Source organism: Salvelinus namaycush, chromosome 3 (genome assembly GCF_016432855.1).
Source record: "Salvelinus namaycush isolate Seneca chromosome 3, SaNama_1.0, whole genome shotgun sequence".
In the NCBI taxonomy this organism is placed as follows: domain Eukaryota; kingdom Metazoa; phylum Chordata; class Actinopteri; order Salmoniformes; family Salmonidae; genus Salvelinus; species Salvelinus namaycush.
Window position 1 is genome coordinate 24,454,220 of NC_052309.1, and position 13,310 is coordinate 24,467,529.

The 13,310-nt window shown below is 41.9% G+C and overlaps 1 protein-coding gene across 1 annotated transcript; it reads left to right on the forward strand.

The window, feature by feature from the left end:
* Window positions 1-3,216: 3,216 nt before the first annotated feature.
* Window positions 3,217-13,014, forward strand: LOC120044282 (centrosomal protein CCDC61-like). Its single transcript, XM_038988888.1, has 13 exons — window positions 3,217-3,348; window positions 3,826-4,003; window positions 4,095-4,177; window positions 4,259-4,419; window positions 10,205-10,357; window positions 10,447-10,654; window positions 10,906-10,988; window positions 11,126-11,343; window positions 11,554-11,632; window positions 11,873-12,064; window positions 12,196-12,229; window positions 12,319-12,385; window positions 12,548-13,014. Exons 2-13 carry the CDS (start codon window positions 3,856-3,858, stop codon window positions 12,637-12,639), a joined length of 1,518 nt encoding a protein of 505 aa, XP_038844816.1. The 5' UTR covers window positions 3,217-3,348; window positions 3,826-3,855; the 3' UTR covers window positions 12,640-13,014.
* Window positions 13,015-13,310: the final 296 nt, after the last annotated feature.

Here is a 13,310-nt window from a genome sequence, read left to right on the forward strand (position 1 = left end):
CATTACTTGAGTATTTAGATGTAGGTAATAAAATTATCATACCCCCGCCTTCCCCATAGAAACCCCATGCAACGTCAAAGTCCATCATAAATACCTCCCAAACACACCGATCTGGCCTCCCATGACCGCAATAGTGCTTGTAATGACTTTCTCGGCACAATTTTCAGATCTCATTTCAGTAGGCAAATTTTAACCAATGTATTTTGTTATTTTTGTATTGAAATCCAGGAAGTAGATTAATGCGCGCCACGAGTTGAGACCTAGGTCGGAACTTCCGAGGTGGGCGTGGTTGAAGGTGAAGATGTAAACAATAATTTTCTGTTCCCACTCTGCCCTCACAGTAAAATACAGAAATCTAAATACTCAAACAATTTCTGGTCTACTGATAAACGGCCAGGCAATTTTTATAAAGGGCCCAGAAATGTTTTTGGGTGAACTTCCCTTTTAACTGTGCAAGGAGAGATAACCAAGCTAGGAAGCCCTTCTTCTCCGAACTCATCTACTTGTTCACTGAGGAGTCAGTGAAGCGATTGCTGCTTCCCCATTGGGCACAGACATCAACAGACGTGATACCATGAACCTGTTCACAAGGGCAACATGTCACCAAGTGATAGACTATGTGTCTGTGGCTTCTAGTCCAACAGTGAATGACAACATCCATGATAGAGGCATCTGTCATAGCCACTGGATCTGAGGAGCAAATCCGGAGTCTCTTCAGTGCTCTTCAGGTTGTCAAACAAGCCAAAGGGAGGTTCAGATTCTTGCCAAAGATCGCCAAGTTCAAAATCAACCTCAAGGTACACCAGAAATGGTCCTAGTTTAAATGTTATTGTTGACTATTGTTTTTTGTATTTGGTGTTTATATGGGTATCTTACAACAAAACATGAAAACCTGTTATTGGTATTACTTGTCTTGTCTTTAATTAGTAACCCTGTTAATTGCTGTTGTGTAAATTATGGCGATTTAAGAATTACAATCATTAAGACAGACTTTATTTGGAAACAGTGCTTCAACAAAAAGGAGGTCCGGTCCACAAATGAAGCACAGGACCAGAGGTAGGTTTCCAGATCAGGATGAGCATTGCATTAAGTCCAACTGCTATTCATTATTTTATCACAAACTGTATTTCCCAGTCCCACAACATTAGCAACATGAGTACAAATTTATGTAGGCTTATACACTGAAATTCATGCCAACTTTCTCGGTTGTCTCTAGCACCCCACATAGTGCCGAAGCTGTTACGGCTACCCCTGAGGAAAGTCTTCCCTCCACCTCTCACCCCGAGAAGAAGGAACAAAAACCCTCCATCTTTGTCAGGATGTTCTCGGCCATCAACAAAGGCCTTTGCAACACCTTCGTACGTTCATCTAAAAGGAAGCTATTGTTACAATAAGTGACTTAAATCATTAAATAAATACTATTGCATTAAATTTCCATTGTCATCTTAGATGTCTTATTTCACAAAAAGACTCTGTCAAATTCAGTGTAACTCACTTGGTTAAATGTATTTCAATAGAGAGTACTGAAATACATTTGAGGCTCCCGAGTGGCTCAGCAGTCTAAGGCACTGCATCTCAGTGATAGAGGTGTCACTACAGACCCTGGTTCGATCCCAGGCTGTATCACAACTGCCCATGATTGGGAGTCTCATAGCGCAGCACACAATTTTCCCAGCATCGTCCGTGTTAGGGGAGGGTTTGGCCGGGGTAGGCTGTCATTGTAAATAAGAATTTGTTCTTAACTGACTTGCCTAGTTAAATAAAGGTTCAATAAAAAATGTATACTGCTTGAGTGTGGGGGTGGGATATTTCACCAACCACAAGAGCATCAGACTGTTCTGAATGTTAAAGCAGTAGTTCACTAATCAGAAGTTTAAGCTGTTTCTTTATCAGTTTGCATTTGGTTTAGCATTGTCAATATTGAATGAACACTGTAAATGGGGGCCCTGAAAACTTATTATTTCAGTTTATTGGAAAAACAATTGTATGGAACCTGTAACATCATGTATTTGAGAGATCTAGGATAAATACAAATGGAATATAGAGGAAACCTTTACTTTTCATGGCAACATATTATGTACTGTAGCATACATAAAAAATTGCCAACAACTCTGAAATAGAATGCGCAATAACACACAAAAAGGACAAGTTGAGATAACATTCTGAAAACATTGTATGGCCTACAGTACTACACACTGTCTTCAGAGATGAAGTCTCACTGGAGACACTTATTAGATTAGATAAGACACCTTATTTTCAACATCATATGATTTGGGGAAATAACTTAGAATTCTAGAGAGAGCTCAATCTGTGTTTAGCAGTAGTCTTAAAGCAATTGTGCCAAAACCCAAGATAGAGGGGCTGAGTGAATGAGATATGGACTCTGACGAGGAGGGTAATTTTGTACCAGACGCTATAGTAGAAGGACATAGCATAGTGCCTGCCTGGTGATCCAAATACAATCCTACTCTGATGGACTTGTTCTAGTTTGTGCTTGTATTAGAGAGGCAGGAGTTTTGAAACTACAGAAAATGGTGTGTGTGTGTGTGTGTGTGTTTGTCTGTTTATGGCAGCTCCAACATGTCGCATTGTTCCAGTATGGCCTGTGTGCGTGTGTGTACCTCTCTCATAGAGTGTATTACAATGTTTAGCACCGTCCTGCCTCCTCTTCCTCCTTGCTCACACAAACACACTAAATCCAGGAACACTCTTCTGTCAGGCTGTACTGCATACACCAGCTCAGCCACTTTGCGGATCAACCAGGGGTGATGGGGGGCCAGGGCCATGGTGTACACATCCCTAGGCAACAGGGGCAGGGTTTGTGTGTGTGTGACTGTGCTTGTCTGCATACATGTGTGTTGTTGCAATTAAATAATTCCTACTGACCAAGTGCCCACCAGCTTACTATGTTCTGTTCTGGTAGAACAGCTACAACAGTATTTAGCTCGTTGAGGATTTATATTTACAAAGCCGTGTTGCTTATCATGGGGCTCAGCATCACTTTCACTAGAGGGCCTCCGAGCTGATGCTTGAGCACCCGCGAGATCCTCACAGCGTTTACATATGATTGACGGTAGCTCCACCCAATCAGAGTTCCTTGTATCGTATTTTAGATCAATAGATTTACATTACATTGTGTAGGGGGCGGTAGTTATGCATTCCCGGTTAATGAACCGCTACATTCAACAGTGGCGGCGGCTTCCAAACTGTCAGGTATCAAAGAGGGGTGTACTCTTTAATGCCAAAGACATTATCTGACTTCATTAGGTATTTGTATTTTATTTTGAGAAAAACAATGCTATCCAAGGTGTAGCAATTTGGAATCTGTGTTCGAGCACATCACTACGGGTATGTAGCTAACCAAGCATATATTAGCTAGCTAGCAAGCTGGCTAACTTTAGGTAGCTAGCTAACTTAGCTGTTATTTACCAACACAAACCGAGCAAGCACACTTGCCCACTAGTTTAGTTACTTGCTAGATAGCAGTGTAATTAAGTTATCATGCAGTATTATAGTTAGCAGAAAACAGCAGTTCATTTGCAAGCCTGATCGCTAGCTGGTGTAGTTATCGTTCTTTAGCTAGCAAACCAGATGTTGTTGGCTAGTTAAGTTCTCTCCAGCTTAACTAACGTTATTTATTTTATTTAACCTTTATTTAACTTGGCATATATTAGCTATATTACGTTCCAGCAAAGATTCTTAATCACATTTTCATTGGCTAGTTACTCAATACTAGGCCTACATTTAGTTTGTCAACATTGATGCCCAGTAGTGGGCATGTGTGAGATGCTGTGAATCGATTGATGGTCTGTCTCGGTCTTGTAGGTCTGTAGACGTTGCGACCAAAGCAGAGAGATGGAGGTGGGCTCAGTGGTACAGGAGGACATTACTTTCCGAGGAGTAGGGTTTGCTGTGAAGATAGAACTAGAAGAAGGATTGCTAATAGTCGAGATATCTGATGCAATGACAGCTGACCAGTGGAGGGGAGAGTTTGATCCAGCCTGTAAGTGAAGCGTTGTTAAATTACAATTAATTTATATGGACATTGTAGACATGACTATTTATGGTCTTATCATGTTTTCATTGTGTTCCAGACATCGAAGACCTCACTCGCAAAACAGGCAACTTCAAGCAATTTCCCATCTTCTGCAGCATGTTGGAATCTGCTGTTAGTAATGTGAGTCTGTGAAGCATTAAAGGAAGCTAAAACATGTATGATTTAAAAGTGTTGTGATTATAATGCATTATTTTTCTTCAGTCTAGTGAGTCTGTTACCCTTGACCTCTTGACCTATGCTGACCTGGAGCTCCTGCGGAACCGGAAAGCTGGGGTTGTTGGTCGTCCTCGTGCCCAACAGCAATCTCCTAACCTCAGTGCCAAAAGATACCTCATCCTTATCTACACTGTTGAATTTGACAGGTTTGTTTATCTTTTAGCGATCACTATCTTAAACTTCACTATCAAACTCTACTTGAATCTTACAACTGCAAACTTGCCAAGTTAACCTTTCCTTATCAATGATTTATATAGTGCCTTCAGAATGTATTCATACCTCTTGACTTATTCCACATTTTGTTGTGTTACAACAGGTGTAGAACTTACAGGGAAATGCTTAATTACAAGGCCTTACCAACAATGCAGTTTTAAGAAAAATAAGTATTAAGTAAAAAAGTAAAAAAATAAATATATTTATTTATATATTTTTGGTTGAAAAATAAAAAATAATTAAAGAGCAGCAGTAAAATAACAGTAGTGAGGCTATGTACAGGGGGTACTGGTACAGAGTCAGTGTGGGGGCACAGGTTAGTCGGGGTAATATGTACATGTAGGTAGAGGTAATGTGACTATGCATAGATAATAAACAGAGTGTAGCAGCAGTGTAAAAGAGGGGGGCAATGCAAATAGTCCGCATAGACATTTGATTAGCTGTTCAGGAGTCTTATAGCTTGGGGTTAGAAGCTGTTAAGAAGCCTTTTGGACCTAGACTTGGCGCTCCGGGTACCGCTTTCTGTGCGGTAACAGAGAGAACAGTCTATGACCATTTTTAGGGTCTCCCTCTGACACTGCCTGGTATAGAGGTCCTGGATGGCATGAAGCTTGGCCCCAGTGAGGTACTGGGCCGTACGCACTACCCTCTGTAGTGCCTTGCGGTCGGAGGCCGAGCTTTTGCCATACCGGGCAGTGATGCAACCAGTCAGGATGGTGCAGCTGTAAAACTTTGAGGATCTGAGGACCCATGCCAAATCTTTTCAGTCTCCTGAGGAGGAATAGGCTTTGTTGTGCCCTCTTCTCGATTGTCTTGGTGTGTTTGGACCATGATAGTTTGTTGGTGGTGGATACCAAGGAACTTGACGCTCTCAACCTGCTCCACTACAGCCCCGTCGATGAGAATGGGGGTGTGCTCGGTCCTCATTTTCCTGTATTCCACAATTATCTCCTTTGTCTTGATCACGTTGAGGGAGAGGTTGTTATTCTGGCACCACACGGCCAGGTCTCTGACCTCCTCCCTATAGGCTGTTTCATCGTTGTCTGTGATCGGTCCTACCACTGTGTGTCGTTGGAAAACTTAATGATGTGTTGGAGTCATTCCTGGCCATGCAGTCATGGGTGAACAGGGAGTACAGGAGGGAACTGAGCACGCACCCCTGAAGGGCCCCTGTGTTGAGGATCAGCGTGGCACCTGGGGACAGCCCGTCAGGAAGTCTAGGATCCAGTTGCAGAGGGAGGTGTTTAGTCCCAGGGTCCTTAGCTTAGTGATGAGCTTTGAGGGCACTGTGGTGTTGAATGCTGAGCTGTGATCAATGAATAGCATTCTCACGTAGGTGTTTCTTTTGTCCAGGTGTGAAAGGGCAGTGTCATCTGTGGATCTGTTGGGGTGGTATGCAGATTGGAGTGGGTCTAGGGGTAATGGTTTTGATGTGAGCCATGACCAGCCTTTCAAAGCACTTCATGGCTACAGATGTGAGTGCTACATTAGACCGCTGCGCCACTCGGGAGCCCATTATGTGATACTCTACCTCAGACGAGCAAAACCTCGAGACTTCGTTGATATTAGATTTCGTGCACCAGCTGTTGTTTACAAATATACACCGACCTTGTTTTACCGGAGGCAGCTGTTCTATCTTGTCAATGGACCGAAAACCCAGCCAGCTGTATGTTATCCATGTGGTCGTTCAGCCACGACTCTGTGAAACAAAAGATATTACAGTTTTTAATGTCCCGTTGGTAGGATATTTGTGATCGTAGCTCGTCCATTTTGTTATCCAATGATTGTACGTTGGCTAATAGGACTGGTAGTAGAGGCAGATTACCCACTCGCTGTCGGATTCGTACAAGGCATCCCGACCCAGCACTCTATTGTCCCTCTAATCACTCTGACATCAATGGAATTGTAATCGAAAATCTAGTCAAACACTTCATGAGAGCTCATGTTGCGCAATATTTCTATAGGTTATGCAATTGTGCAATAATCCCATCAGGATTCCATCAGTTTTCTGTAGGCTAGGCCTACTATATTTATTTCTCAACTTTCCTTCCTAATATTAAGCACATTGCTTATATTTACAACAGGAGTATAGCCTACCTGGCTGGCATGAAAATGAACCACGTGAAAAGCGGCCTCCATTTGCTATTTAAGTGCTGCATGATAATGGTCCATTCTAAATAAAAACAAATGTCACACATATTATTTAGTAAAGGTAATATTAAGTCAATAATAGTCTGATGGGGGACAGTATTATCCTATCACTTGTGAATTCTATATTATCATGATGAATGATGCCCAACATCAGAAACTGAAATTTGCAACTTTTTCGAATCATAGTCGCACACTTAATGTAGCCTAGCCCGTAGGCCTATATGTTTTGATAAGGTTTGTATCACATCGAAAGTTACCAAATAACTTCTTAAAATTAAGCACATTAATCTGCTTTACAAGCGGTGTAGAGCCTAACTGGCATACATAAGCAGCATGTGAGTTTCAAGTTTGGGGATGATAATTTTCACATAAAAATCTGGTGTTTTCCGCTAATGGAACATTCTCGCTTCTAGCCTACTACCATGTGCGCATTGTTGAGCCTAGAATGTAAAGACATAGCCTAATACTTTATCAACATTTTAAGCTAAACATTCTGATCTGTTGCGATAGCCATATTACGTAAATGTTTTTTATTTTTATGCTAGTGGTTGTACTAATTTGGGATCTATCGCATCCCACAATTGTCCCAGATTATGTTTGGAATATTTATATCTTGCACAGAATAGAATATGCCAACTTTTGTACTCTGGGGAATAGTAGATTTGACATCAAATCAAATGTTATTTGTTACATGCGCCGAATACGACCTTACCGTGAAATGCTTAGTTACAAGCCCTTAACCAACAATGCAGTTCAAGAAATAGAGTTAAGAAAATATTGACTAAATAAAGTAAAGTAAAATTAAATTAAAATAACAATAACAAGGCTATATACAGGTAGTACCGGTACCGAGTCAATGTGCGGGGGTTAGTCGAGGTAATTTGGACATGTAGGTAGGGGTAAAGGGACTATGCATAGGCTAGTGATTTTGCTGTTCGTTAGGCCTACTCATCTTGTTGGCTGACGACAGTAAATGTGGACAGTTCTTCCAATATCTTCAATATGCACCTTGGAATTGGATAAAGACGCTTGCAGTTGCGTCCCCGACGTGTCTGTCTTCACTTGTATTCTGTGAGAAAGACCCGATCACGTGATGGAGAGCCATGTGAGTGATAGGTGATTTGGAGTGCGCAGCACTCAGGGAGAAGGGCACAACGGCCACTGGCTGCAAAAGGCATGGATTTGTTTAGGGTGCATTACGGCCACACGAAGGGGATGCCGCCGTGAAATTCTAGGCATTATCAAGTGCTTGTCAAATTGTGAATGAGTGGCTGATTTAGTGTTTACAGCCTGCGCAAAAAAACAAAGCAGAGCTCATGCCTTTTCAAGCGACTTTTTTCAAATCATTATTAGAGTCACATCATGCAGCCTTACAATGTATTAAAAATTAAAACGTATAGCCCAATGTTTGTAGAACAACTAAAGTTACATTAATAACTCTAAATTAAGCATATAGGAGTACCTATTTCTTTGTTAACTGCTCAACACAGAATAGGCGCATGTGCGCACTCCCTCAAATTGTTTGGAGAAAATGTCCTTTTTATTTTATTCAGCTTTGTTCAATTGTATTCTTCATGCTATAAAATATGCAAAGCAAATTCGAAGAAAATCTTGTCTGCTAAATTAGCTAGTGTAGCCCACAGCTATTTGGCATAGCCAAATCAGGACCTAACATAAGGACAACTCAGAGTATGTTCTTCTGAAATAGACTACATTTTCTTCATATCATGCTTCTTTAGACTTGTCTAAAATAAATAATGGATTTATTGTGAAGGTGTAGGCTATATTATATGGATTTATTAGGCTTTTTAAAATGTAGAAATTCCAAAGGTCTGCATCAGTGGTTTGTGTGGAAGCCAAGAGATGCTAAATGTGTTTATGTTAATTAACGGTCAATTATCGTGAGACCGACAGTTATTTGCTTGACAATCACCGGCTGATGAAATTTAGTGACCGCCACAGCCATATACCCATCTACACACACTACTCCATAATGAGAAAGTGAAAACATGTTTTTAGAAAAATGTTAGCAAATTTATTGAAAATGAAATACAGAAATATGTAATTTACATAAGTATTCACACCCCTGAGTCAATACATGTCAGAATCACCATTGGCAGCGATTACAGCTGTGAGTTTTTCTGAGTAAGTCTCTAAGAGCTTTGCACACCTGGATTGTGCGATATTTGCAAGCTCTGTCAAGTTGGTTGATTTTGAAGCCGATTTTGAAGTCAAAACAATACTAGGCCAGTCGGGAACATTCAATGTCGTCTTGGTAAGTAACTCCAGTGTATATTTGGCCTTGTGTTTCAGTTTATTGTCCTGCTGAAAGGTGAATTTGTCTCCCAGTATCTATTGGAAAGCAGACTGAATCATGTTTTCCTCTAGGATTTTACCAGGGCCTAGCTTCCATTTATTTTTATCCAAAAAGATTCCCTAGTCCTTACTGATGACAAGCATACCCATAACATGATGCAGCCACCACCACGCTTAAAAATAGTTTTGGGGAGTGGTACTCAGTGATGTGTTGGATTTGTTCCAAACATAACACTTTGTATTCAGGACATTCTTTGCAGTTTTACTTTAGTGCCTTATTGCAAACAGGATGCATGTTTTGGAATATTTTTATTCTGTACAGGCTTCCTTCTTTTCACTCTGTCAATTAGGTTAGTATTGTGGAGTAACTACAATGTTTTTGATCCACCATCAGTTTTCTCCTGTCACAGCCATTCAACTCTGTAACTGTTTTAAAGTCACCAGCGGCCTCATGGGGAAATTCCTGAGCGGTTTCCTTCCTCTCCGGCAAATGAGTTAGGAAGGATTTCTGTATCTTTGTAGTGACTGGGTATATTGATACACCATCCACAAGAACTGTACATGACACACTGTTCACAGCCCTCTTGTTGGCGGAGAGAACATTTTGCAGGTTTAAAGCTTATTGCCTGCAATTCTACATATTTTGTCATGGAGTGCAGAGGCCATTATGCTGTTTTAAAACATTTTTTTTTGCAATGCTATACATTTTGCCATGTCTAATGTGTATTAATTTGATATTTGACTGCAAAATCTATGGGCTTAAAAAACTTAGCTAAAAAACAGCTGACGGGCTAGTGATCTGGACATTTCTGACAAGTTATAAATGGCTCTCTAAGGTATGCAATGACTGACATGACAAGAGGAAAACAAATTTGAAATTTCACCTTCTGCATTCCAATTTTCAGTGGTTCCCCCTGGTTTGGAACCACTTCACTAGATGACCGGCGGGGAGCCCCCCGCCATTGTAAAAAAAAAAAGTGCAATTATTGTCTACAGTTGATTTTGCCATGTTCATTCTATTACAGACACTTTAATGCATGCTTTTAAATTATATTATGTGAGCTAAACAATTTTTAAAAAATTTATAATTAAATACATGTACTTTAAATACTGTAGAATTCCATTCATTTTTATGGAGGACTGCTCCTTCTGGGGAGTGCCAATATGACCAACCTGTGGCTTCAAAGCCTCTGATTGGACAATACATAGCATCAGCAATCCAGGGTTTACATACATCATTATTTCCTATAGGATCCACTACCCCCTGCCTCTGCCCTACCATGGCAAGCCTGACCCTGCTGCCCTGCAGAAGGAGATCAGAGCCCTGAAGACTGAGCTAAACGCCATTGCCAACCATGCAGGTCACAAACCAGCAGAGCCAGAGATACGCCGGCTACGGGCAGAGTAAGTTATAATCTTTTGTTGTTCTCTAGGCTCTTGGCCAAACTCAAGCTAGAGGTTAAGGGCCCTGACTTCTCTCTGTCTGTTGTCAGACTCGCCTTGGTGAGAGAAGAGAAGGAGGCCCTGACCAAGGCTCTGGAGCGTCTGCAGATAGTGGGGGTTGGCTCCACTTCTGGAGGAGGGGCTCGGGGGCTCAGAGAGGTGGTCAGGAGTTTAGAGGACCAGCTCCTCAGAGAGAGGGCCAAGAGTCAGCGCTCTGCCACCAAGAGGGGCCAGGAGCAGCGCCTCCTACTGGAGCAGGTTGGTCCTTGCTTGCATCCTATTTCAAGTAAGCATGTTGTCTGTAACTTTTATAACTTTAAATAATTCAGCATGACTGGCTTTGTGTTGATGGAAATAATGTAGCTAGTAAGATAGATTCCTGCATACCATAACAAGGCCTTGTGTGCATGTCAAGACTTAGAAGTACTAATTTGTGTGCCATTATAAGTAGCATTGTTGGTGCTGATTCCTCTGTTAAGCTGGTAATTCAGACGTTTCCTGTCTCCTAGTTGGAGGAGCTAAGAGCATCGGAGCGAGCTCTCCGGATTCGCGTTAAGAGTTTGACCAATGAGCTGGCGTTGCTTAGGCGAGGGTTAGTCAATCTAAGCATGTATGTCTTTCCTTTTTCTTTTGTCTCTTTCACTCACTTTCCTACTTACTTACTGACTCACTCACTCCTTATGATACTCTCTGCCTGTGGCTAATGTTGTATACTATGTGTGTCTTTAGTAGGTTGACCCCTGCCCTCTCTGGGCGCAGTGCCTCACGGGGTGATGGGGAGATCAGGCGCTCACTGTCACGGGAGCGCAGTTTGGGACGTGTTGTGGTCAGGGCTCACTCAGGGTCCAGGGAGAGGACAGAAGAGAGGGGTCGAAGGTCAGAAGGTCGTAGGGCAGACTCCTCAGGGCCCCGCTCGCATGTTTCCAGACCCTCACCTTCTCCCACAGGTATTACATTTTTTCTCTCTTTATTAGACTTTGGAGATGAAAGGTAATTTAGCTTCATTGCATTGTTTTTGACTTAGTATAAGCTTGGTAATGAAATGGATTCAATCAAAGTTGATGTACCACCAAGTCTGAGTAAAGCTGTCAGAGCTTGACTCTCTGCTTGGTTTTTTACTAGGAGCTCCCAGTCAATGCTGTCGTTCCTATTTCCAGGTTCGCGAGCACCACGCTTTGACCCCACTGCATATATCCAGGACAGACAGCGCCGACTGAGAGAGGGGGAGCTCAAAAAGTCAGATATCTCCCTCTAATCATTTAACTGTCATAACTATCTGCAGTGCAAGCTTGTGCCAATTATACCAGTGTTTCATGCATGTGAACACTGTTATAGTGATTTTCATCTGCTGAAATACATTCAAGGATTTCAAATGGCAACCCATTTTAGCTTAATGCTAATACAAAAACCAATACCGAGTGATACTTTGACTAATCACGACTTAACTTGGCCTCCTGTGTTCTCTCTCTCCCTCAGCCAGAGGAAGGTCCGGAGGGACATGCTAGCATCGCCTGTTCTGGAGAGGGGCCGATCTCGGTCCAGGGAGGCATATCCCCAGCTAACCAGGGCAGGCAGTGGGAGCAGAGGGAGAAGTTTATCAATAGAGAGTAGGAGGAGCAGACAGTCCTCTGTGAATTCATTGGTGGAGTTGGATGAGTTGACAATCGGGTAAATTATTCTGTAACTTGCATCTATATCATATGGTATTAAATTTCTAACTGGGTTTGTTTGAGAAAATGGGAGATGTTCTGTTGCTTTACTGCGTGTCTCACAGTTTCTAATTTTGTTATGCGTTTCAGAGGAAGGAAGCAGACCTACAATGGTCCAACCATGGTGAGTGCTGTGTTTTTTTTTATTTATTTACAGCTGGTGATAGACCTTGACTTTTTGAGTGAACGAGTGACAGTGATTTCTTTTTGTAGCCCAGAGGAAATTTGACCAGGAAGCCCCATTGCAGCACTCCCACACGCAGGATACGATCAGACAAAGGTAACCAATCCATGCCCTACTCTCCAATCTAAAGTGTAATCAGAGTCACTTAGCTAAATAAATTAATGTCTTTTTAATATGAGCCCTGGTAACATTCTGTGTGAGACCATTCCTGAAACAAATAATTTAACATTGGCTGTGTACTGCTTGTCTTTTACCCAGAGGGCTCCATAGATGGGGCTGACCTGTCTGAGATCGATGCCCGGTTGCAGGCATTACAGGACTACATGAGGGACCTGGACACGGGACACTAAAACCATCAATTCTGCACACTCCCAATCCAGACAATAAGTTCTGACATGTGTTTCCTGTGCTGCAAACTGAGACCAAGGACTACAACCGGAGTCGACACTGTGACTAAACAAGACCACTGCACTACACCTATGATATTTTTGCACACAAGCAGACATTATCAACCGATAGGCTTATTTTTATGCAAGTGCAAACACGGATACACACACAGCTTATTCTGTCGTCCTCTGGCAGACGGTGCCTGATCTGTGGATAAAGATACCACTGTGAAGGCTGTTAAGCCACAGTTTGTTGAACTTGAACTGAGTAACTGATTTTATACTATGGTTTTATAACTCATGCATTGTGTATGTTGTGACAGTAATACCCCATTTCCCTTTTTATAAAACAAGTGATTGATGAATACAAAGCTTATTGTGATTTTATGTATTTGAGTCTGTAAATATTGATACTTTTACTCAATGTATCTACGCTATTAATCATCACTGCAGCAGCTTTTCCTCTTAGTTGTGTGAGTGAACTAAGTGCAGTGTCCTCTCTCTGTAGTACAGTTAGTGTTGCTTGGATGGGCTGAAGGTTCCTCCTTAGGGCTTTACTCAAGGGGCAGCTGCCACTACAGCTGGCTGGGTCTCATTAATTAATAGTGAACCTTCCAGGCCTGGACCCTTCCACT

What these genes read in the sequence shown, in the direction of transcription:
- LOC120044282 (XM_038988888.1), top strand. Translation starts at nt 3,856, where the DNA reads ATGGAGGTGGGCTCAGTGGTACAGGAGGACATTACTTTCCGAGGAGTA. An exon ending in TACACTGTTGAATTTGACAG is followed by an intron (nt 4,420 to 10,204) that starts GTTTGTTTATCT and finishes TATTTCCTATAG; the next exon opens with GATCCACTACCCCCTGCCTC. An exon ending in CTGGCGTTGCTTAGGCGAGG is followed by an intron (nt 10,989 to 11,125) that starts GTTAGTCAATCT and finishes GTGTGTCTTTAG; the next exon opens with TAGGTTGACCCCTGCCCTCT.